Source organism: Rhyacophila brunnea, unplaced genomic scaffold (assembly GCF_057557595.1).
Source record: "Rhyacophila brunnea isolate RB1 unplaced genomic scaffold, BYU_Rbru_1.0 scaffold_15, whole genome shotgun sequence".
Lineage (NCBI taxonomy): Eukaryota > Metazoa > Arthropoda > Insecta > Trichoptera > Rhyacophilidae > Rhyacophila > Rhyacophila brunnea.
In genome coordinates, this window is record NW_028232806.1 from 1,079,733 (window position 1) to 1,107,597 (window position 27,865).

A 27,865-nucleotide genomic window follows, 5' to 3' on the forward strand; every position below is an offset into this window, starting at 1 on the left:
TTGGTCACTAAAGACTATTTTTTTCTGATTTCTGTGGCCATGGTATGAAAAACGTTTGAGAAGCACTGCTCTAGCACCCTCAGGTCTCGTAAGACTCCATCTTTTTATTGAAATCTCCTAACGCTCAGGAGTGCTAAATTAAAGTTGTGGTCGTAGCTTTGCGATTATATTGTGTAATAGATACGTCATATCCAGCCCATTGTTATATAAGTTTTGATAGTTTAAGTTTAAATTGATGCACCTAATCAAATTTCAATGTTTTTACTATCTCGATCTACAGAAAAAGTTTCACTTTCAATACATTTGAGTGTTACGATCTATAAATAGATATTTTATTACAATATATAGGATTCAGTATTTTGGTCACAGATTTTCAAAATCGATAAGTATTCAGTAAACGTTTCTCGAATGGGAAAAACACCTTGAGTCTGAAAAAAATACATTTTGATAGACAGGGTGTTTAAAATGCACATTAGTTACTTAACAAAAATTTGACGTACGATGGCCATTGCTATTTAAAATGTCAATCATGCGTATTTCACTATCTTTATTGGTTATTAAATATTTACAATATATTGTGTCGCTACATTTCAAAATCAGCCAAGTCCACCTTTAGGTATTTTTGATTTTTTTGTGAATTACTGAAAAACTACTGCTTTCTAAGATGTATGCATTATCAAAATGTGGAATTTATTAATTTTAAATATTCTATACTCGAAATAATATAAACTTTCACCCTTGTGACTGTGTATTTGAGAAAACAAAAAGCTGTTTTTCTCCTATTCATCTATTATGGACTTGGCTGATTTTGAAATCTAGCGATACTGTTATAAATATTGATGATTTGGGATATTTGACTACAATAATTGATGGTTATGTCTTTTTACATCCGTCATCCAGTGGTACCCAAGGGGCACGAAACGGCCACAGGGTCGCTAAAAGCCGCTGGATTGACGAACTGGTAAAGTTCGGCGGAAATACGTGGCAGCAAATGACACAGGACGAGAGAGTTGGAAGAAGCTTGGGGAGGCCTTCACCCAGCAGTGGATTGACCCCGGCTGATGATGATATCTTTTTACCAGCAGCTATAGCTAATATGCATGAAACTTGAATGTTATAATTCTGATACAAGTCGAACTTGTTACGTGCTTTTCATCTTCGGCCATGTACACCCCTTAGCAGAAGCATTTGGACACCACACGGCGCCTCCAAGAATCACTGTCATACCAGCATTCTGTAGCTCCGCCATATACACTATATAGATAGTATTTAACGGGTTGGCTTGAAGAACAGGCAAGCCAGTTTGAAGTTATCTTCTGACATCCGCAGATCCAACGTTTCTCTTCACTCTCAGCATTATGATAAGCTGTTTGGTTCGCTTTCTCATCTCCTCGTTACTCCTAAAATCTTACCACCGCACACCCAGTATCCGTCGCAAATATCTATTCTCCAAGCTCAGTACACTGCTGCTCTGACCCTTCGTAAGGTGCCATCATTTGCTACCGTAAAGCAGCAACATTGCGCAAAATGTTTAAGAAATTCAGTAATACCTATTTAATAAAACAATTGAATATAGATCTGATTGTTTTTAGTTATTTTTCTAATGTAAGGGGGGGAACAAATGGTGTGTCAAGCTTCCACTTGCCTAAACCCGCCACTGACTGTCAAAATTAAATAAATATGCCGTCTACATAAATATAGCGACAATCTACAGCAGTGGTCTCCAACCTTTATGTTACTACGCCTCCCTTTAAAAAAAATTTAATCTTGGCGCCTCCCCCCCTTTATTTCATTAAATAATACAGACACTTTTTTAACACACAAGTTTTTACTACTTACTTATATTAAATTCATTTTTTAATTAATTTTTTTTTCATGCGACGAATGAGCTTGTTTATTACCACAATCAATTTTAATAAAAGTCAACCAAATTCATCATCGTTCATTGACAAAAATTAATGGATTCTATCATGGGCTCCACATACTGAATAGGGCCCACAGGCCAGGATCTTTCACCCATATATATTTAAAATATTTAATAGCCCTGAAACAAAGCAGCGCCGCAGGCGACTTTTTTACTATTAATAAAATAATATGAAAAATGCATTAGCAAACTAACCAAAAACTCAGGAAATAGATTTTTGTTTGCGTCAATATATCTGGCGTAGAAATCATTTAAAAGTGAAGACATGTATTATTGTTATATTATATTAAAGAAATCACGTCAAAAACAATTTAAAAAAACAATACCACACCCTGCCTACACGCTTCAGTTGACACTTTAGCTACGAGTAACATTTAAATTTGAGGTTATTGTTTTCATGCAACCAGCGGTCGTTTTGTGCATTACCGAAACAGAGCGTTTGCAAAAGCGCCATTTTTAAATTTCTCCGCTCCAAATATTTTATTTGTAGATATTATGGTATAAAAATTAATTTATTAAAAAATTTTGGCGCCTCCCCTGGCAATAGATCGCGCCTCCCCTGGGAGGCGCGCCTCCCAGGTTGGAAACCGCTGATCTACAGCGCAAAAAGACGAATTTACTCGAGTATACGTATTTATGCACTCGATTTTGTAGCTTTTCCCTCTCATTTCGGAAAAACCGTGACCAGAAAATTATACGTAAGTATAATAGTTTACCGTGAGATTTTTTATCGGAAGCCGATGGCCGTATAGCATTGAGATCAAAATAATTTCTAAAAAAAATAATTAAAAAATCTGAATACAATGGAAAGACATGAGAAAATAACCTTCTTCTTCTTTGGTCATATCTGCCCCTTAACTGGAGCATATGGACACCACGCGGCGCCTCCAAGAATCCCTGTCGCTCGCCAGTCTTCTTGCTTCGTTCCAGGTCAAACCAGCATCCCGTAGCTCCGCCGTATACACTCTGTAGATTGTATTTAGCGGCCTTCCAGGTCGCCGGAATCCGGTCGGCTTGAAGAACAGGCAAGCCAGGTTAAAGTTCTCTTCTGGCATCCGCAGCACATGGCCGAGCCAGGTCCAACGTCGCCTCTTCACTTTCAGCGTGATGAGAGGCTGAGAAAATAATTTAGATTAGTAAATTAAGAATACAAACATTTTGCATATATTTATATAAATTTCTGTATGATTCAAAAGCAGGTTAGCAAGTAGGTGCTCGTAAGTATCAAGTCGTCCCTATCAAATACCTGATAATAATGACCAATCAAAATGAAATTAATGTTTTATTAATTTCTCGGCAATGCTCCATGAGCAAAGCGTCATTTTTTATATCAATGCTACACGTCCATTTCTTTTTGGTACGACAGCTCACGGTAAACTACGATATGGCGAAGTATAATAATTATGATTGACATGTAACAGCAATATAGTATACATAAGATTTATCTGCACAATATAAGCTTTTTTTGGTTACATGTAAATTTTACGTAAAATATTTCACCGTGGCACAGTTCTCCGTGAACTTTCTTATGGGAAAGATATGACAGTATACTATACGATCTCCAATTTTATTAGATTCAATATGAACATTAATTCAATTTCCATTGCTGATTTTGGCAAAATTTATGAATTCAAGAAAGAAAACCTAACCTAACCTAACCCAACAAATAATCCAGTATATCGGGTATTTTCAAAATTTGTTTGCTGCTGGCTTCCTGTAAAGTGTAAACCGACAATAACCTTGTTTTATTTAGACATGAATTTTATGTCAGTACCATACGACCCAAAGACGTTGGACGGTCTTACGTCCAACGCAACTGATACGTTTCCCATTAGATATAATTAGCATGTTATTTAAATGTGGTAATTAAATAATAATTGAAAGGTCCGTAGCGAATGGGTTAATATACAGCCATATATTTCCAATACAACATTTCACGGTTAAGTGTGATACGGCGAACAAGTTTCCGGACACTTTTTTTTATGTACGTCTTTGAATGTTACCATTTTTTAAATACTTACATGTCACCCTGTATTTTGCGTTCGTAAGTCGTTGTCTCAAATCGTAAACATAAAAAAAATATGTAATCTGGTTTGTCTCTCCACACTCTGCATCGGCAAATAACTTTATATTATCATTACATGCAATTTCTCCGATCGATTCGCTTCCAATGAAATTGAATCAGTCTTACGCGAGCCTCTAAATCCGAAACACCAGTGAAGTGTTGTAATATAGATAGAAAGTATATTTAATACAAAGTTACGAATCAATTAATTTATTAATCATACCGTCAAAATGGTTGCGAAAACCCTTCTCGGCGATGCCAGTGATACTTAGACAGTTATAGTTATTAGTAATATAATTTTACCACGTTTTTCTTAGCTCGTATTCTTGTTTGTCCGGTGGTTGTTTATCCAGTACAAATCTTGCAATCGATTTTTTACTAACTTCCCGACTAGCTAGACATTTGAAACAATTAGAACTGGGGGGAAGTATTATTAAAAATACTATTTTAACATAGCGACCTATTTCTCTATATTACGAGTGTATTAATTTTATTACTACTTCTCAAAATAAAAACGTAATAATTACAAGATAAAAAGAACTTTTTATATACCACGTTTTTTAATTTTCTGTTGAATCACATAAACTTGACAATTATATGTATTAATAAATACTTTTTTTTGTACTTGATAGATACAGGTACTGAATAAATATTATATACTGAAATATCATTTTGACATTTCATTTTGATTTCCATAGTAACGCACGTATATATTAATAATTTAGTTGCTAGGACTACCCCCTTAGCAACCAATAATAGTCTTTTTCTTTTTACGAATTTTTCTGAAATAACTTTCCATACAAAACAGAATTAACTGAAAATGAATTCAATTCTGCTTAAAGTTGGCTAAAAGTATTAAAAGAATGCATTGGCATCGTGTTCCGATATATTCTAAAAGTTTCAAATGTCTAGCTAGTCGGGAAGTTAGTTAAAATCGATTGCAAGATTTTTACTGGACAAACAACCACCGGACAAACAAGAATACGAGCTAATGAAAACGTTGTGAAATGGAAGAGGTAGTATTTGTCCCTGCTTAAGGGAGGACATGCTTAGCGTAGGTCAAAATGGAGCTTTTATTCTATTATCGAAGCATGATCCTGGACATTCCTTAAACGTTGTAGATAATCTGTTTATATAATTTTGAAGCTTTGTTATCCTTTATATTTATTTTAAACATTTGATGACGACTGCAAAAAGTATTTTTATTACATAAAATAGTGTTCTTTTAAACCTCTCGCTCTAATGTTTTAGAATATAGTCATATTTCAGTACATAAATATGCAGTGGTGTTAAGATTTTTTACATTTATTAATTTTTAAACGCATTTATAAAACCATCAATTAGGATGTTGGTAAATTTAGGTCCCGTCGGGTTTTTTTTCTAGTAAGTATTTTTCTGGGATATTTTCAAATCATATAATATCATCGCCTTACTATTGAGACGTCGTAAATCCAATATTATGGAAAAATGAAGTTTGTTCGACAAAATTTAAACAAAAAAACATTTTAAATCATACCAAAACATCGGCTCTCTAGACTAGTATGCTGTCCATCTATTGCCAAATTTTAAAAACTCGTATGTCTCGTGGTTTAAACCATGGAATTAAAACCTCGTAGAGGTGTTTAAAACCATATTCTTATCAAACAGATTTACGAGGTTTTAATAGTAAGGTGACGATATGTAAAAAATATAGTTTTATTTTTTATTGTGTATGGCCTCAAAAAATTGACCATTTTGGGCGTCCGAGCTCCTTAAGCCGACACTGCTCTTTATATTTCTTAAACTGATAAAACTTCATCAGTTTGTCATTATCCCACGAAAGGGTTTCCAATGTAATAAGTAGTTTGATCATGAAGTAAAAGCGGTTAATGCAAGTCAATCAGATTCAAATAATAATTACAAATGCATTAATTTCCCCGGTCAGTAGGTACAGGTTGCAAATAGGCTTTTGCCCACATAGCCATTTCCGGTATTACAACGTTATGTAATTTTCCGGAAAACTCAGTTACGGTTACAACAGTGAATCGCTAATGGCATACGTACGCGGAAGCTCGCGAGTAAATCATCGCGTAGGTATTTTGACCGGAATTACATGGGAAGATACTAGTTCCAAAGTCAGTACATATGTCCACATTTTTTTTATTTCCATATCTAGGTACACAAAAAACCGGATGTCATTCTTATGATTTCAAATACACAACTTGCTTTGACAAACGTTTTATTAGAGATATGAATAACCGGCAGCGCTCGAAATGGAAAATTTTATGAACCGGGGCGCTTAATAATTTTACGAAACTATTAACATAATTATTTAATTTTTTATGAATTTTATAAAAATAAGTGTTAGATTTTAATAAAACGTATTGTAATTGTTACAATAAGTGCTAATACTTCGATACAAAAAAATAAAAATTACCCTCGATAGCTACCGATAGCGGCCTATAGCAGTCTTGTATATAGAATAGATGCGCAGGTAATAAAGAAGAAGTGGGTTACCTTCTGCATTCTTAGAAGGAAAAGTTCTAAAAAAAACACGTTTTAGAGAATATGTTATAATATTCAATATTCACTTTGGTTTCATAATATGGCTTTTGGGTACGTAAACAAAACGCGCGTTCAATATTGTTAATATTTTAGGGCACTCAGTCGGTTTTGTATTTCTTTCGTTTTATGGCCTGACTGTCATTAAGAAATAAACCAAAAACTGGCTTCAAGGAGCCTTGATCTATGGCGACCGACTTTTGCATTTCCATTTTTTTAGCAATACAACAGGCCACAGGTTATTTCTCTCATCAACTAATTAATTTCTATGGCTCAAGGCTACTGGTAATTATTATGGAATCTTTAGCTATATATCAACATAAAATAGAACTAACGATCCCAGATACAGACAAGTACTCGTCACCCTAACTTATCATATTACATTGTATCAGATATAATGATTAGTCGATATCAAACCTTTCAATCAAGCGGTTCACAAAATAATTTATCAATTGAATAATCGTTCCTCGCACACAGTGTTTGTCCGCAATATACATTAAATTATCAAAATAATAAAGCCATAGTATCAAATACTACTAAAATTAGTAGTTGGACGTCATACCAAATTAAAATACCAAACAACTAGAAATCCCGACGGAAAGTGGTGAACAACCTACAGCTATAGCCTACGGTTACATGTAAATTGTACGTAAAACATTTAACCGTGGCACAGCTTGCCGGGAACTTTCTTATCGGAAAGAGATGACCGCATACTATACGGTCTCCAATTTCATCAGATTCAATATGAACATTAATTCAATTTTCATTGCTGATTTTGGCAAAATTCATGAATTCAAAATTGAAAACCTAACCTAACAAATAATCCAGTATATCGGCTATTATTAAATATTGTTTGCTGCTTGGTTCCTGTAAAGTGTAAAGCGACAAGAACCGTGTTTTATTTAGACATGAATTTTAATTATGTCAGTACTATAGACCCAAAGAGGTTGGGCGGTCTTTAATATACGGCCATATATTTCCGATACAACATTTCACGGTGAAGTGTAATACGGCGAACTGCATACGTACAAGTTTCCAGACACGATAACCTATAGCTCGTTTAACCCTATTACTTAGTTATACCTTGTATCTACACTGTATCATATTATAATATGTTTAGGTATCTAGATTGTAGCATAAAATAATATCCAGTGATATATTTGAGTAACATACGTTATAAAGACTTATATATATATATATACAAAAATGCTGAGTTTAATGTATATATTGACAATTCTAAAAGTGATATTGATATATTCGTGTGCAAATGTTTCCTGTTCAACTCTGGCCAATCAAATAAAGACAGCGCTACTTCGATCTGAGCATGGATTAGAATATAAAGACAAAGGTTTGTTTACACTATTTAATGTCAAAATATTTAATTATATATAATATATATATATTACAAAAAACACTGAACTAAAACAACATTGCGCGGGTTTAGTAATTGGATCGGTGGCAACTCAAGCCACACTGCGTGCCGTTGGCTCTAGTGGAGGGCAATAGATTCTACAAGTATTACTGGAATAATGCATATCAATCGCGAATGGTAGAGATAGGCTGTTAATATTCGACATAAATCATCATCATCATCAGCCTGAATCTATCCACTGCTTTATGAAGGCCTCTCCAAGCTGATTCCACTTTTCTCAGTCCTGTGCGTTGCGGTACCACATACTTCCGCAGAACTTTATCATTTCATCGATCTAGTGGCCTCTAGGTCTACCTTGCGGACGTTTTGTATACCACTGGATGACTAAATTTGTCCAACGATTGTCCCTTCTTCGAGCTATGTGTCCAGCCCATTTTCATTTGAGGTGTTATTACATCGCAAACCCTTGTCTGTTTTCTTCGACATAAATAATGTACATTAAACTTTGTCAGTCATAGGTACGTATTTGTTTACTTTGAACTGAGACTACAAAAAATTATCGATAGTGTTGGGTAGTTTTTAAAATTTAATTAAACTCTGCGTAAACCATGCCATATTAGATACTCATATCTATTAGATATATAAAATTATATCATTCATTAAAACTCATTTAGTGCTAACAACGCGACAGGCGCGTTTGCAGTAGTTGGCCATTAGTTATAATTAACATGTTATTTAAATATGGTAATTAATAACTAGTTAACTGGTCAGCATGAATATTTTTTTTTCGACCATGTCCGATCCTAATAGGATCATATGGGCCTCCACAGAGTAGAGGTTTCTATTAACAGATTTTGTTTTTTTACGAGAAATGGATGTCAGCCACTTGCTCAACCTATTAGGTCCATACCCTGACTCACACACAAATTGAAAAACAATATCTGTACTTGCCAGACCCAGGATTCAAACCTGAGACCCACGGCATGATAGTCCAACGCTTAAGCCGCGTGGCCACCGTGGGTGAATATATTAATCATACATAATTTTGGATATTTTATAGATAGAAGAATATATTTTATCTATTATGGTTTGGTTTAGGCAGGGTTCAATGAATTTTAAAAAAAACTAACCAACATCATCTGTAATATGTATTCTTCATTCAAAGAAAACCGTGAATGAAAAAGTGCGCTCTATTTTTGTCAGATCGCCCATATCATATCTAAACTATTATGGTTTGGCGTAGACAGGGTTTAATTGCATTTTAAATTCCAGCATCATCTGCAATTTGTATTCTTAGTTTAATGAAAACAAATAAGTATGACTGACAAAGTTTAATGTGCACTATTTATGTCGGATCTTACAGCCTTCCTGCACCCCTCGCCACTAATGCATATATTATGGTGAATTACATGTGGACTTGTAACAATTGTACGGTAGCCAGATCACCGCAACAAACAAATTATTAGTTCAATAATTTATTCAATCGTATGGCGACAGAGTTGATAACAACATAAAATTAAAATGACAGTTACTACACCAACAAAAAATTATATTGTCAATAAATATTTTTCATTGCTGATGCGTAGGGCGTCAATCCAAGTGAGCGTGATTTCATCAACTTGATGCTGCAGTACCCCAGGAAAAATAATATACAAAACGCAGGTCTCAAAAACAGTGGTTTGAATTTATCCGCATTCACGCAAAGGAGATGGATTTCATTCCTATATAATATAAATTCCATACACACATCGGCACCTGCAGCACAGTAATTATATAGTTTAGGTTCACTATAATATGTGTGAAAAAATAGAACAATTTCACATATTTTTCACAGGCTCTCAATAAAAACATATAATTTATTTTTACTACATACATAAATCAATTGTTAGTATTCTCGAATTATGGTTGGAATATAATGTTAATTAGATTTTGATCAGTGACGTCCCTAGACAAAATGCCGCCCCTAGGCAGCGCCAAAATGCCACCCCATTATTTTATATAGTATTTTTTTCATCCTTCCATGACTCCAATATCTAAGAAATGTGCTGTATGGATACATTACTAACAAAATATATACTTACCATTAAATCTAATTAAAATGGCATCTCTACTTTTCAATAGACTTATGAGTCAATTGTGTGACATTGCTGGTCAGCAAGGATGTGACGTCCAAAGAGAACGGAAGTAAACTAGACATCGCAAACCCGACAAAAAAATAGACTCCGGTTAAACATTCTAATATGTTAATTAATACATTTTGTTTCCAACCAGTTTTTAATGGAGAGGTATTTCCGTGATTACTAAGTTTAGGTAGGTACATATTTCTATATATACCTTTCTATAATGATTCTTCTCGATTTGCCGCCCTTCTAGTAATTGCCGCCCCCAAACGACGCTCAATCTGCCTACCCCCACGGGACGTCACTGATTTTGATCACCGTTTAAACATAATATATACATTTAACATTACCTAGTATGTAATATATTATTTATAGTTTAAGATTTAAAATTTGTTATTTAGGAACCGAAGTCTGCATTAATTACATTATTATAATATTATAAATGATATTTCATGCTTGTTTATGCATTATATAGTTTTCGAACAAAGTTTTTTTTTGTATTAATTTTACAATTTCGTAGTTGTGTTTGTAATGTTGATCGATTAACATAATATTGTGATAGTTCGTTCTGCAGGGCTATTCTAACATATCACTTAACTCCAAAATCAATAAAAAAAGTGATAAATGTGATATGTCGTATTCAGGCAGTTAATAATTATCCCGGGAAGTTAACTGTGGAGTGATATTTTTTAACACGACCGCTCATAAACCGCGAGCTGTGAAATGTCTTTGAATAACACAATTAACACATCTCACTACTCTGAGTGATATCGGTTTTAATTTTGACTAATAAACATAAAGAATATGTGTTACCGCGTTAACTATTTAGAATAGCACTGCTGAAACTGAAACCCGAAACAGCTGTCAAAAATATTAACTTAAAAATAGTAATACGTACTTACTAATAAAAACTTTGTTTTAAAACTATTATCTTAGTATTATTATTGGAATTGGAATTATTATTGGAAGATTTCATTATAAATCTATAGACACATAGTTAACCAATAACTTAAAATTAATCTTCATTTAATATTTCATTTCATTTCATTAGTAGAACTAACAGGAGTTATATACATTAAACTAAATTAAATTTGGGATATTTGTAGAATAATTATAATACTTTTTTACTATGCATAAAACGATTACCTACTTAAGTAATATATTATCAATATTATATTGTCTAACATTTCAGCTGTCATAATATTATTTGTAGTTAGTGATAGACTAATAATATATTTTACTCCACCATGAATTGACAGTTAACAAAATAAAAGAAATATTATATTATATTATAAGAAAAATCTATAGTAAAACCTGTGCTGTTTTATAATATAGTCGAACTTGGTTATTACGAAGAAGATGGGACCGACTAAATTTGCTCGTTATAAGCGTTACTCGTTATATAAAAGAATATGTATTTTTAAATGAGCGGTCACATAACACGAAAGGCCAAAAAAACAAATCTGAAATCCATCGTAAAAATCCCCGAAACAAACATGGCATTCATAAACTACAAAACAAGTTGTTTACTGTACCTGCTAACTTCACAAACCTTGGATTTTTTACTTATTTCAACCATATACGTGGATACTTTTTCAATATTGTCGGCGAAAACACCAATTAGGTAAGTACTTAGACACTTAACTAGTGTCATAAACGTATTGCGATTGCGGTCGGATTTTATTGCTTAGGGTTGAAATGTTTTTAAACGAACGACACATTGACAGTTTCAAGAAAAAATTTGCTCAGAATATCCGATAAGTTGCTCGTAATAACAATGAATAAATGTATGGAGAAAATCATAAACTTAAATGTCAACGAATGTTTCCTCATTACATCTGAGATCTCGCTATATTTCTGATCGTAATAACCGAGTTCGACTGTATTAAATACTGTTTTTAATGTAAAAATTATGTTGTCGTTTTTGTGAATGTGAATGTGTGATTAATATAGCACCGTTTTTTGAAAAGCACATTTAATATAATATGTGGATAATCTGACGCAATGTTTTGAAGGATTTGACTGTGACCCGCTGTCAAATTGCCTCTTCCACTCTGAATGAGAATCCGTTGTTCAGGGTCTCTCTCCAGCCATGTTAAAGAACTATACAATACGTCATTTTTATCTAAGTCTTATATATTCTTTATAATAAACATTTCGTTCTCGAAGACATCTGCAAGTCGCATATTTACTCTGTCGTTCTAATTTGGGGTATTGTACCACTGTTTGTACACATTATGTCCTCCTGAACATCACATTTATAGTGAAAATACGAATCGCTTTTCCCCATGAAGGTATCAAATCATTAACATAATGACATTATGTAAATTGTATGCTCAGAGACAACTAGACAAACTAGGGCACCGCGTAATAAAATAGTAGAATGGATGTCTTATTCGATTTCCCTGCTAGTATTTAACATTAAATTTGATGTTTAATATAGACACTTTTGTATTATAATATAAATTTTGATTTTGTATGTATTTTAAATTAAATAAAAGTATTTTGTAAATGTTAAAAAATGGATAGGTACAGTGTAAACGTTTCATCCACATTGAAAGTATCGCATGAAGTATTGTATTATATTAGGGCAACTAACTCATTTCACTTTGTGAATTAATAATATAATACTTATCCCATTTATTATAATGACGCTTATGTGCATGTAAGTAATATTATTATGAAGAACTCATCTGATAAATGACGTCTTGTAAACGAAACACATGTTATATAGTACGTGCGTAATCGTGTCATTAAATTGATCGTGACATTTATGTAATTAAAATATATGAAACTTATTCCACACAATTTTTTAACGATAATATGATTTCATTTTTTAATTTTCATGCGCCGTGTAGGTCAAAATGGAGATTTTATGGTGTTTTCAGAGCATGAGCCTCGACATTCCTTAAACGTTGTAGATAATGTATTTATATCATTTTGAAGCCTTATTATCCTTTATATTTATTTCAAACATTAAATTTGATGACTGCATAAAGTGGCGCATGTGGGCCGTTAAGTGCTTTATCAAAATTATCAATTTAAAGGCTGTTCCTAGACGATAAGTCTATTTATTCGAATAGCGAAAAAATTGGTGGATGTGACATGATTTTTTACGAAGGAAATAAAAGGGTTGTAGAAAATATGATGACATAAACCCAACAAAACATTCCCTGATATTTATAATATTCAACAAAATTATTTTTAACGAATATGGGGGAGTTAAAAGTGTGACAATTATATTAGATATGGAAGTAAAATATTTTATTATGAAGTATGATAATGGGGGAGAGGGGTCAAAAATGATTTAAATCGTTGACCCATAACGTGTATAATATGTATTGACAGCATGGAAACAATTCTTACAAATCAACGTTTTTGTTTGAATACCATGATAAAGATAATTATATTAATATTTGTGTAGTATGATTCTAATGTATGCTTTTGTTTATTTCATGGAAACCAGGATGTGGCATATCAGTGGCGAAGCAGGCTGCCCAGCGAAGGATCGTCGGAGGAGACGACGCAGGCTTTGGCTCGTTTCCGTGGCAAGCCTACATCAGAATCGGGTCATCGAGGTTTAAACAACACTCTTACTTTTGCTTCTAACTATACCGCGATACGTATCGATTGCAGATCATCTTCACTGTGTCCTTCTTCCTTCTTTCCTCAACGTTTTGGGCTTGTGCAGAGACCATTATCAAAAGATTTATGTAGTATGATGAAGTATGATAATATAATGAGCCCGAAACTTCGAAGAAAGAAGGAAGACGTACACGCGGTGGAAACCCATGAATCTATTACGATGAATCGTTATCGTTTATAATATTTAACTTTTAGACAGTTAAGTTATGTCATTTGTTGGTAATATTCAATCCTCCAACCATGAACCGACTCTGGGTCATTGATACCAGCTGTGAATATCAGCATATGCGGACCATCCACAAGTTTATTATTTTTCTTTTTTGGCGCTACAGACCAAAGTGGACTTTGTAGACGTTACCGTATCATGCAGAATCCTTCATTGAGCATAGATTATCACTGTTCTTTGCGAGTAGTATTTCTATAGTCCACCAATTTAATCCAAAATAAATACAGATATCCGCGTGGTAGTTTCTGAATAATATAGAGTAAGAGACATATCATGTCCTTCATAATATCAGTAGCGAAAGGTGGAGGTAAGCTGTTAATATCTGCCAAAAATACTGCACATTAAGCTTTGTTAGTCATACGTATTTGTTGTTATTGAACTAAGACTACAATTTACAAATGGTATTGGTTAGATTTTAAAAATCAATTAAACTCTGCATAAACCAAGCCATGATAGTTTTGGTATACTTTGGGCGATACAATAAAATTGTGCACACTTTTCATTCATACTTATTTGTTTTCGTTGGATTAAGATTAGGTACATATTATACAAATTATTGTTAGTTCATTTTTTTATATTCATAAAGTCCTGACATCCATAGTCATGTATGATTTAATTACATAATTTTAGATATTTTATAGATAAATGAGTATTTTTTGACTATTTATTATGGCTTGGATTCTCAGAGTTTAATTTAAATTTAAAAACTAACCACCGCCGTCAGTAAATTGAAGTCTTATTTCAATGAATACAAATACGTATGACTGACAAAGTTTAGTGTGCACTATATATGGCTGATTTTAACAGCCTACCTCCACCGTTCGCCACTTCATAATATTATTGTCTCAAAAAGTGGTGACTACATAATTCTTCTTTTGTGTAACCTGCTTCAAGCAGTCTCATCTATTGTGCCTGGTCTTCCATTCTCCTTGCGTAGTCGATGACTCCCATTGTTTGCAACTGTTTCTTTCAACACATCAAGTGATTGACATAGTAATCTTTCTTCAGTCTGTTTTTCTTCTGATCCACTAAATACATGAATAAACAGAACATGCAGAAACAGAACGATGACAAAACAGAACATGAAAAAACAGAATAGTGACAAAACAAAACTGCGATAAATATAACTATAACCTTTCAGGAAAAATATAACATTTAACATTGAAATTTTCGTATCTCTATTATGTTGTATAGATTTTTAATAACACAGGTTTTCTATACGCCGTAAAAATACTAAATTAAATAATTTCTGCGTTCTTAATCGCTGGAAAGCCTCAATTGAACGGGACTCAACTCAGTGTTGCCAGCAAGCTATGTATATCTCGTCTTAATCAATCTAATAATATGTTCAAAATGCTTGGGTGACTAGGTACAGCGAAATAATGAGTTTGTTAATTCTATCGAGTTGTGTATGATTATCAAAATCAAGCAGAAAAATTCAGGGAATTGGCCAACATGCAGTGATTATAATATCTATATATTAAATACTTACATATTATATTTCGTTTATTAAACTTTAAGTTTTATAAGTATTTAATTAATAAATAGATTTGTTAGTTAGTTCTGTTTTATCATGTTCTGTTTTGTCCGGTTCCCTTTATATAATTATAAATCTTACGCCAGGATCATCAAAAAGCTTTTGTTTATAATACTTCAATGACAAATAATGCTAGTTTGATGTTTTAAATAGATAACTTTCATATTTCTTGATTATCTGGGAGATTTATCTTGTACATAGATACCATTACAACACATAGGTACCTGTCAGAACGTATGATCTTTCTCCACCCATAAACGTTAGATGAAAAATCATAATATTAAAATATGTTTAACAATATTTATATGCACACTGTGGCTCAGAAACAAACATGCATTTGATGTGATGATCACCAATTAATTACTAAAAACTTTCTGTAAAACCATAGCAATAATTTAGTTAATGATACTATTCACACAATACTGCAAAGCTGTTTAACTGAGCGTCTTACGTGGGCAAAGTCGGCGAAGCGTTGAGCGGCGCGCGCAACTCAAACGTATAACCGTATGTGAAAATTTTCGTAGACAAAGTCTTCTTTTGGTTATATGGTTATACGTTTGAATTGCGCGCGCCGCTCAACGCGCCGTCGAACGCGATTACCTAAGACGAGCCGTTCTGTATCAATATTGTATTCTAGTAAAGAACAAAACACATACAGAATATTGTCGATGTCTTAATATTATTGTATAAACAGCGTTCAACTGAAAAAAAATGCCAATTATTATTCTAGAATGCGACAAATTTAACTTGAAGTGCGGAGAATTAGATAACTAAAATCCCTTCTCGCCCTTCCAAACATTGTCTCAAAATAATTATAATTGAATTCTAACACGTATACTTACACCAGTTTAACTAATAACACATAACTTACAAAACAAAACAAAATGAACTCACTCAACCAATAAGGAATGTTGACGAAAACATTTCCGCGATGACACGTACAAATCATTATTTGACATTTAAATGTTCCCATATAATAAAAATTTCCCAAATCATTGGGGAAAATTTTTTTTTAATGTGAAATTATTATTTACGAACGTAAGATTTATAGTTTACTGGCTTTATAAAAAAAAAACAAATCATGTGGAATGCTTAAGGGCGGACGTGCTCAGCGTTGGTTAAAATGGACCTTTTTTTCTATTTTCAAAGCATGATCCTGGACATACCTTAAACGTTGTAGATAATCTATTTATATAATTTTGAAGCCTTATTATCCGTTATATCTATTTTAAAAATTTGATGACTGCATAAAGTATTTTTATTACTAAATTTATTTATATTTTTATTCATAGGTCAATAATTATTATAAAGCAATCATTAGTAGTAGGATGTTTATCACACTTAAATGGTCAAAGACATAGCTTATAATCAGTATCTTTAGAATTATCTTCAAATATGTTAATCTTGCCCATTTTTTTAATAATAAAATGCCTAATTCTTGTCAAATTTGGGATCACAGAGATTATCAATATAATTTTTTATCGTTAATATTTTACTATAATAATGTCGACATACATTATACTGATGGTTTTATAAATGCGTTTAAAAATTAATAAACGTAAAAAATCTTAACACCACTGCACATTTATGTGCTGAAATATGACTATATTCTAAAACATTGGAGCGAAAGGTTTAAAATAATACTATTTTATGAAATAAAAATACTTTATGCAGTCATAAAATGTTTAAAATAAATATAAAAGATAAAAAGGCTTCAAAATTATATAAATAGATTATCTATAACGTATAAGGTATGTCCAGGATCATGCTTTTAAAATAGAACAAAAGCTTCATTTTGACCTACGCTGAGCATGTCCCCCCTTAAAGAAATCTCTCTCCTCGTATAGACGATATTACATCGATACCAAAGATGTTGCATAATATTATTATAAGATATAGCTTTTTATGGTTTTCTTATAAAACACGCTAAAGTAAGTTCTAATTTGCCATTATTTACCATTTTTCTATGCAATCAACAATGATTTTCTTCCTCACTAACTATATAGTTTCCTTTTTGCTTCGCTTTTATATATTATCTATATATATACATATGTCTTTAAGGTCTTTTTTGTTATTTTTGGTAGATATCTATTTAAGCAATCTGGGGAACAGAATTTTCATATCTTGGCAACATTTTATATCTCACAATATGAGTGCCATCACCGCATTTCAAGTTAAACTTGTCGAATTCTGCTATACTAACGGTGGGGAACCTGTGGCCTTACATATATATTAAAACATTAAGTCAGGTCATTTAAATGAATCCATGTTTTTATAAAGTTTCTTAATACCTACAACATTGTACCTAGCTAGTTTTCTAGTTAGATTTATACAAAATTATGTAGGTACAATTTAAGTGAATCCAATCGAAACTTAATGCCGCATTCTAACATGGAAAGGTTCCCCGCCCTTATACTATACCTATCAGTGGCGAAGGGTGGAGGTAAGCTGTTAAGATCCAACATAAATATCGCATACTAAACATTGTCAGTCTACAATATTTGTTTTCAATGATCTAAAACTACAATTTGTAGATATTGTTTGCTAGTATTTAAGATTCAATTAAACCCTACGAAACCAAGCCATAATAGATAATAGTCAAAACATACTTGTATATCTATAACATTAGATATTATCTAAAATTATGCTATTAAACCATATATAACTTTAAATATTCTTTTATAGATAGAATAATACTTTTTTTTATCTATTATCGTTTGAGAACCAACAATATATAAACATATAAAACAAATAAGCATGAATGAAAAAGTGTGCACAATTTTGTCGCATCACCCAAAATATACCAAAACTATTATGGTTTGGTTAGGCAGGGTTTGATTAAATTGTAAAAACTAACCAGCACAATTTGAAAATTATATACTTAGTTCAATGAAAACAAATAATTAATAAAGTTTAGTATGCAATATTTATGTCGAATCTTAATAGCCTACCTCCACACTTCACCACTGATACCTATGTACTGTCGGAGAAGGTGGTAAGTAAAAAATATAAAATAATTTTATTATAGTTTCACCTAACATTTACACGAAAGAAAGTCTGCTAACATTTTCAGATGCAACATGCTTATGTCCCTATTCGAGCTTATTGGATGGCGGCAGTGTTGGATAGAGAGGTAACTGTTGTAGAACAAAATGTCAGGGGTTGTAGAACCAACTTCCTGGCAGTAATTGTCCTTTCAGTAGAACGGTGTGGTGCCGTACTTCTTAATTGTTTGTAATATCTTGTAGTCAAAACTTTGTCGTTTTGTCTCTCTGTCTTTTTCTTCTACATATGTAGAACAAAATGCCAGGGGTTGTAGAAGCAACTCCATGGCAGTAATTGTCCTTTCAGTAGAACGGCGTGCTGCCGTACTTCTTATTTGTTTGTAATAATATCTTGTAGTCAAAACTTTATCGTTTTGTCTCTCTGTCTTTTTCTTATATTTTGTAAAAAGAGTAGAAAAACGTAGATTGTAGTATCTCTTCTATCCAACACGCTCCGTTCTCTGTGTCGCACTGTCCTGTGTAGTCATTTTATAATGATATTAAAATCATAATTAATAATTGAGATTATTACACATTTGTATCTATTCCTTTTTCAAAATACGACAGTTCTACATTATACAATACTTGAGACTATTACACATTTGTATCTATTCCTTTTTCAAAATATGATAAGTAGTTCTAAATTTTAAAATCTTTATATTGTTACTTAGGTATGTAAATATTTTACTACCAGCCAAAGTATTAGTATAAATTTCACAACAAATATTTAATGATTTTGAAAACACTTATAAGAAACCAATAGAAAAAATCTTTTTGAAAAAAGTAAAACACCCTGCAGGATCGCCGATCGCCAATAGTAGCTCAATTTGGAAAGCGCTTCTGCGCATCTATTCTATACACGAGACTGCTTTCGGCTGCTACGGTAGCTATCTATGGTAGGTTTGTATCGAAATATTAGTACTTATTGTAAAAATTACAATAAGTTAGCTGTTGTAATAAATAGTTACAATAATTGCTATGTTTTAACAGCACCTCTCTTGGCTATGCTAAATTTCAGAGTGAGATAATCAGTTTTGACTGCTTAGACGGCTAACTTATTCTAATTGTTACAATAAGTACTAATACTTCGATGCAAACCTACCCTAGATAGCTGCCAAAACATTCTTGTACGTATATAGAATAGATGCGCAGAGAGTATTAAGAGCCATTAGTTAAAATTTATCGCAATTAAGCACGGCGCCTTTAGCATAGTGGTATATGTGCGTGGGCGTTAAACCCGAGAGATCCAGGTTCGATTCCTGCAGGGTTTCTTACTTTTTTCAAAAAGATTTTTCTATTGGTTATAATATATTAAGTATTTTCAAAATTGTGTACAGTTCAATAATTAGAAATCTTATTCGTTGAATAAAAAAATATTTAGTTTAATAATTTAATAAATAAAATATTATGCTACATATTTCTTCTTCTTCTTTTATGTTATACTGATATTCTGTCAAGGCTTATCGTTGATTATGCACGGAAAAGGACGATGTAGTACCTCAGTATGTCTTCTTTATAAAAAAAATGTTAATTGCGCGATGCTACGTAGTGCTTCAATGGAGTGCATAGATATTGTATGTACAGCTTTTACCGTAGGAATCAATGACAGAACTACAATACGCGAGACCTCTCAGTGCGGGGAGGCCCGATGTCCTTTTTCTAAAATAAAATTTCGTAAAATAAAGGTAGAGGATGAACAAATTCTTCTGGCATTGCGGCCATGACGAAAACACTTTGGGACTGTGTTGGTGTCATTTGAAAGTAATGATACCAACACATAAATGAGTGGCCTATACTTCAAGAAGAATCTGACACCATTCAACATTGTTAGAGCTTATTAAAACGTTAGAAGATAACTCGAATGAACCATTGTATTAATTGAAGTAATGCAGATATTTTTTATATAATCTTATTGTTAAATATTACTAAATTTAATAATGGGTACGACATGCAACGCTTGACTCAAAAAAACACTAACTTGTGAAAAACAGACCTATTTCCCTTAATAAATCTTCTTACGATCAAGTCACAATTTTTTACACTATTCCTATAAACCTGTTTCATACACCAACAGTACATAAAAAAAATTCGCCTGCTGCGCAATTTTATATACCTACTACACATTTTTATACTTTTAAGCTTTTATGCGGTCAAAAAATGTCATAAAATAAAAACAAATTAATCACTTTTGTTTTTTTGTAATATTATAAGTACCTAAGGGCAGTTTTGCAGGGTACGGAATTGAGTTATTGTTATATATAAAATACCCATCAGAATCATACAGTTATGCTGTAAAAATATTGTACGTCCAAATTAAATATTTGTAAAGATATTGTTATATTCGTATACCTACTCAATTTTCAATTGATTCGAATTAATACAAAAGCTTGCACATGTAACATTTGTAGACTAACCCATTGATCTATTAAAACTGTGAGTTGTATTACATAATATTAAGTATGGTTTTATGCACGATATGTTTTCAGTATGTTAAGATTGTGACAACGTTTTTTAGACTGCGAGTTTAGAAGATCTAAAAATTCGTCATCAATAGTAGGGTATATAACGTCTCTGTTCTGACAGAACACACTAACTGGAGAATACTAGTTTTGAGTAATTTGACTTTGAAGTTGTTAAAATGTTTGAAATAGTCTATCATGTGAGTTTAATAAGTAATCGTAGAAAGGATAACTTTAAAATAAAGACTGTTTATTTATTAAGAAGGTTTCCAGACGGTAAAGTTTGAAATAAAGAACATTTTGGTATAACTAACTCAATATGTCATTTTTTCGAATTTGTGTCTTCTGCCAGAATAGTGACGATACGATCTGTCTCTAAATGAGGTAGATACGTACTAGCTGGTTGTAAGTGGGATACACTGATTTATCGAATAACAGATAGTTGCAGCGGCGAAAGGTTAAGGTAGGCTGTTAAGATCAACCATACATAGTGCACACTAAACTTTGTCGGTAATACATATTTGTTTTCATTGAAATACGACTACAGTTTACAGATGGTATTAATTAGTTTTTAAAATTCAATTAAACGCTGCTGAAACCAAGTCATAATAGATAATATTCAAAAAATACTCGTCTATCTATAAAATATCTAAAATTATGCAATTAAATCATACATAACTTTAGATATTTTAGATATAAGTAATAATATTTTTATCTATTATAGTTTGGTTTAGGCAGGCAAAAAAATGAACCAACAATATGTGTAATATGTATACAACGAAAACAAATAAGCATGAATGAAAAAGTGTGCACAATTTTGTCGTATAGCCCAAAGTGTACCAAAACTATTACGGTTTGGTTTAATCAGGGTTTAATTGATTTTTAAAAACTAAATTTGTAGTCTTAGTTCAATAAAAACAAATACGAATCACTGACAAAGTTTAATGTGCATTATTTATGTCGAATCTTAACAGCCTACCTCCACCCTTCGCCACTGGATAGTTGTAATATATTATTAAAACCTTCTAATTTTCCTTCAACTTCATTCATTACATCGCATTAGACTCCATGAGTTTCCTGTTCCGTTGACGAATCCCAAAAACACTAATAAAAAATGTAATTTATCCATTACCTATATAGTTTACTTCGTCCAGTACAATTCATTTAAGTTGATATCTATACCTAAATAAACCTAAACCAATCCCAATTTTTAAACCCCTACGCCCTCCCAGATGCGGCGGTTCTCTGGTGTCTCGCCGCCACGTGGTGACAGCCGGGCACTGCGTCGCACGTGCAACTCCTCGCCAGGTCCACGTGACTCTCGGAGACTACGTCATCAACTCTGCAGTGGAGCCTCTGCCAGCGTACACCTTCGGAGTGTCGAGGATCAGCGTGCATCCTTACTTCAAGTTCACTCCGCAGGCTGACAGATTCGACGTGGCAGTCCTGACGCTGGACAGAAACGTGCATTATATGCCGCATATAGGTAATTAATACATTAATAAGAAGGTTCATAATTGTAACACATCCCAGAAATACATCAATTTGAAAATGTGTCGGGTGAGACTCGAATCCGCGCCCATCAAATTACTGCTAACCAATTTAGAGACATATCGTCACTTTACTATTAAAACCTCGTAAGTCTATTTGAGAAGAATGTTGAAGGGAAGGATAATACGTAATAAAAGCATTATGTTAAACACCTCTCTAACTAATGAATGTGCTAACACTGGTTGTTAAATACGAGGTTTTAATTATTCCATTTTTGAAACCACGAGACTTACGAGTTTTTAAAATTCGACGATAGATGGACAGCATACTAGTCTAGCTAGGGAACTGAGGTTTTGATATGATTTAAAATGTTTTTTTGTTTAAATTTTGTCGAATAAACTTCATTTTTCCTTAATGTCGGACTTAGGAGGTCTTAATAGTAAGGTGATGATATATTATTATGCACCATAATTCGACTGTAGAAATGAAAAAAGAAGTAACCCTCAGTTTTTCAAAATAGTTTTTAATGGATAATAACATCGGACACGACTAAATACGTGCTGTGTCCAAAGGATGTACCTAAGCCGCAAATGCTGAATTATTATCTAAATTTCGGTTATATTAACAAAAGAAGGAAGTATGGAAAAAAGACTTAACCATCACTTTTATTTGGTTTTCTTTAATTGTCTATCTCAATAATTAATATTAGATTCGGAAAATAAAGCACCAAATTAATTATCGTTGTACATTTAAGTTATTATTTATTTTAAATTTGACAGAAAACTGTAGGTTAAGTCCTTTTTCCTTTTAACAGTTGAATTATGTAATTACGACGATGTGCCTGATTTTCTCTTGCAGAAGGAGCCGTGGGCTAATACGTAATTTTTATATAATGTTCAGCCTGGAGCCGAAGTGCAAAGTTATGAAGCATATTATACTCTACTTGCTGTGTCCAAAGGATGTAAACTGCAAATGCCGAATTATTATCTAAATTTAGGTTATATTTTTAAACGAAGTGAAATGGGGAAAAAAGACTGAACTATCACTTTTATTGGTTTCTAACGTGTTATGTATGTTCAATAGATAATGTTATATTCACATAAGTCGTGTAAATTATTCTTTTAATAAAAAAAGGCATGAATTTATTGAAATTATTTTCCAGCGCCGATTTGTTTACCAGAGAAGGGCACTGACTTCCTCGGCCAATTTGGCTGGGCGGCCGGCTGGGGCGCCCTCAGTCCTGGCTCCAGACTGCGGCCGAAGACGCTGCAGGCCGTGGACGTCCCGGTGCTGGACAACAGAGCCTGCGAGAGGTGGCATCGAGCGAACGGTGAGTATTCACATTCGGTATCTTTATAATCCAGCGGCCTCTAAGTCTACCTTGCGGACGTTTTGTACCTACCTCTTGGATACCACTGGATAACTAAATTTGTCCAACGATTATCACTTATTCGAGCTATATGTCCAGCCCATCTCCATTTGAAGCTTTTAACGAACTATATCACATCGCAAACCCTTGTCTGCTTCCTTATCCACTCATTCCTCTTTTTGTCCTTTCTGCTACTCTTCGTATTCTTAGTTTCTGGATCTCTCTTTTAATTAGGGACTTAGCGTCCATGTTTCATACGCATAGTATGTGTATACTGGTTGAACACTTTGCGCTTTAGGCACAGCGGAAGGTCACTTTTTTAGACATTATTCAGTCGGCCAAAAGCACTCCAGCCTAGCTTTACTCTGCGAACAATTTCATCAAATATACATCCATCTATTTATAGACACTTGTTGTCCCAGATAAGTAGATGTAGTTTTTCACCTATTCGAGCTGAGTGCCACTGAGTCCCTGGATCGATGAAATGATAAAGTTCAACGGAAGTACGTGGCAAGTGGCAACGCAGCGCACAGGACCGAGAGAAGTGGAATCAGCTTGGAGAGGCCTTCATCCAGCGGTGGATAAATTCAGGCTGATGATGATGATGATCTCGATAATACAACTGGATAACTGCGATTTAGACATGTTTGAGAAATAGAATTTCAAACTTGGTTGATAGGTACAGTGCACAGCTATATTAGACAGAGCTTAGTCCACAAACAAATTATACAATGGTATGTAAACTTTTGCCGCCACACAAACTCACGTGCGTATTCATATTTTGTTCGAAACTTAACGCATGTCTAAACATGCGAAAATGTCATAAAATTTAATTTAATTTGACAACATCTTACAAATTAGCGCCTAGTAAACCCCTAGTATTTTACGAAAGCAACCGTTTACTGAGCTATGAGAGCAGATACAACTGATACTGGGTGTGCAGTGGTCACGACTTTGCCAAAAACCAGCCTCTTGTCGCATCTTTGGTCCTGAGTCGTCCACGTACTACGGATGCCTAAATAGGCAGACTGTCAGCTACATTACTCTCACATCCTGAAGCGGGCCCCCAGGCCAGGATGTTTGGCAGGCCCCCCTACATATCGCTAAGCAGGGTGATGTTCTACAATTGTTTTATCCCCAGATGGTATTCCACGGAAATCCAGAGTTTCACGAGATAAAATTAAGGGTATCTATTCCGTGTATTTTACCAATTGTTTGTAATTCTAATCAAATCCACTTGAATTATTGAGTCGTTGATACTCGAAATCATAATACGAAGCACTGGTCGCGACCCTCTTAACACGCGAAGTAACATGCGACCTTTCGCAATATTGAATAAATTTAATATCCATTTTCATTACCTCATCAAGCAACACATTAAAAACAATTATAAAATAAAACTCAACTAGTCTTAGCCTACCCTAAACCGCCCCCCCCCCTCAGGCTAAAGCCCTATCAACCCCCCCCCCCCTTATGGAGGCCATGATCAGCTATGCCTACTTTTGTTTCCAATCTGATTTTGTGATGGGAATTCTTGAAGGTGCCGCATGACTTGAATGAATTGGTGTTTTTGGCCACTACGTGCTTCTCTCTTCCATGGGCATTGTACATTCAGTCAAAGCACACTCGAGGGTGACCTCACTGCTCTTGAGACATTCCCATTCAAAATACTGGTGCTTTACACCCAAAAGAAGGGTCACATGATACACTCGATTAGATCCGACCATGTCCGATCCTAATAAGATCATATAGGCCTCCACAGAGTGGTGGTTTGTATTAACAGATTTTGTTTTTACAGAAATGGATGTCAGCCATTTGCTCAACCTATTAGGTCCATACTCTGACTCATACACAAATTGAAAAACAATATGTGTACTAGCCAGACCCAGGAACACTCGATTAGGGCGGCGTTAATTTCAAAGTGCCTAGCGGTGTCCATAACTATGGGTTTCACCTAAGGATAAATCTTGAACAAACTGGAACGCGTCTTAAGAGCGTACTTCAGTGAAACAGCAAATAATTTTCAACAGTAGGTGCGACGAAATTTCTCACTAGTCGCCAATCGGAGACCGACAGTAGAGGTGTCCGCACGTCGATTTGTTTTGTCATGGCGTCGGATGAAAATATTTATAAATCGTGTAAAGATGACTAAAAAACTTTACGTATGTACTTAAAAAAGAAAACATGTTAATTAATATACTATTATTATTAGTAATATATCAATAAACATAGCATTAAATTGACGCATGTTGGATTTTTATGACAAATTATATTTCGTTCGGCACGCGTCATTTGCACAATCCGCGCATCGCCTAGTCACAATCTTTTTAGACCATGCCTCAACTGAAGTATAGTCTTAAGCCACGAAGATACTAAATATATAATGTAGGGAGATAATGGAGTGAAGATCGCATGGCAACTGCAAATTGTCGTTTTCTATTTTTTATAATTAATATTTAATTATCTAATAAGATTATAAAATGTTTCTTATCTTAAGAATGATATCATTTACTGATTGTTGTCACCAGATTCATCTTCAATGTGTTTATATTACAGACACAGTCTACTTATATTTTTCATGCTTTGGTTATTTCTCTCAAAAATAAATTAGATGAGCTACAAAAACACTGTGAAATGAGCAGGTTAAGAGTCGTGTCATGCCATCACGTTAACACGTCACATCACCAACAAAGGAAAAAGAAAACAATTCACCTGAAATTGTGTTAAAGAAGAAAAAAACACACACAAAAGATTTGTTCACACACGTGGCTGTTGTTCTGCGTTTTAATTGGATCGAAAGTTGGGCGACGCATTTCTGTGACACTTTTTCGAAACAATAGCGAATATATTTGCCAAGGAGAGTCACGGTCGAATTGCATAGACCACAGGCTCTGATACTTTTCGGTTATGCTACGTCGAACGGCCGCCATCGTGTATGAAAACAATCAATAATGGACGTCTCCGATCAGGGCCAGATTTATTATAGGGATAAAGAGGCTATAGCCCAGGGCGCCCAAATTGGTAGAAAAAAAATAAGACAAACAGCTGCCCCTATGTCAATGAATTTGTATGCTTCAAAAGGTCCGGGTGCAGTGACGTCCCGTGGAGGTAGGCAGATTGAGCGTCGCTTGGGGGCGGCAGTTACTTGAAGGGCGGCAAATCGAAGAAAATCATTTGAAATATATAGAAATATTTACCTAAGCTTGGTAATAACGAAAATATCTTTCCATTAAAACTTCAGCTCACTGGTTTTATCGGGTTTGCGATGTCTAGCTTACTTCCGTTACCCTTCGACGTCCTTGGTGACCAGAAACGAAAAGTGCTGATTTGCGAATAATTAGTCCGATATGCTGTTAGTAATGTATCCACACAACACATTTCTTAGATATTGGACTCATGAAAGAATGATAAAAATAATGTAAGTATAAAAAAATGAGGCGGCATTTTGGCGCTCCCTAGGGGCGTTCAAAAGGTCTGGGTGCCTTACAAAATAGATAAAACAATTATAAATATGTGGTAACAGTGTATAATCATATTGTATAGTATAATGTTTATCAATCGATTCTAACCCAGCGGCGGGTTTAGGAACTAGGAGGCCCTAGGCACTGTCTGATTTTTACCCCCATACGATAAAAGTTAATTAATAATAACCATAAATTTTAACTAACAATGCACTTAGTAAAATATTAATTCATCTCTTTCCTAGAATCACATTATGTAACTAATTAATATTATTATTATTGAAGATGACAGTGATGGTAAAGAATAATATTAGTAGTTATTTTTTGTGTATACGTACGTATCTGCTTGAGGGGTTATATTATGGGCATTTTGACATGTCTTGTGTAATATTTAATACCTACTTGATTTGTGAGAAATGCACATCTTTTAAAGATTTTTTTACTGGTTTGAACTGTTTCGAGATACCTTTTTAAATCTTCTGTCGAATCTAATGCGTCATCTTCGTCAAATAAAATTGCCGGTGTTAAAACGTAGCCTCACTAACTAGATGTCACGTTCAAATCTTCGTAGTTCCATAATATTGTTTCATTCTTACCAAGTTTCGTCTGTT

The 27,865-nt window shown here is 33.6% G+C and overlaps 1 protein-coding gene across 2 annotated transcripts in view; it reads left to right on the top strand.

The window, feature by feature from the left end:
• Window positions 1-27,865, top strand: part of LOC147074747 (trypsin-1-like) — a 76,506-nt gene that overhangs the window by 43,862 nt on the left and 4,779 nt on the right. For both annotated transcript variants that reach the window (XM_085942868.1, XM_085942869.1), the window contains exons 2-4: window positions 13,489-13,600; window positions 22,166-22,419; window positions 23,587-23,754. In XM_085942868.1, coding sequence (XP_085798994.1) covers window positions 13,489-13,600; window positions 22,166-22,419; window positions 23,587-23,754 — 534 coding nt within the window. The remainder of the gene's footprint in view (window positions 1-13,488; window positions 13,601-22,165; window positions 22,420-23,586; window positions 23,755-27,865) is intronic.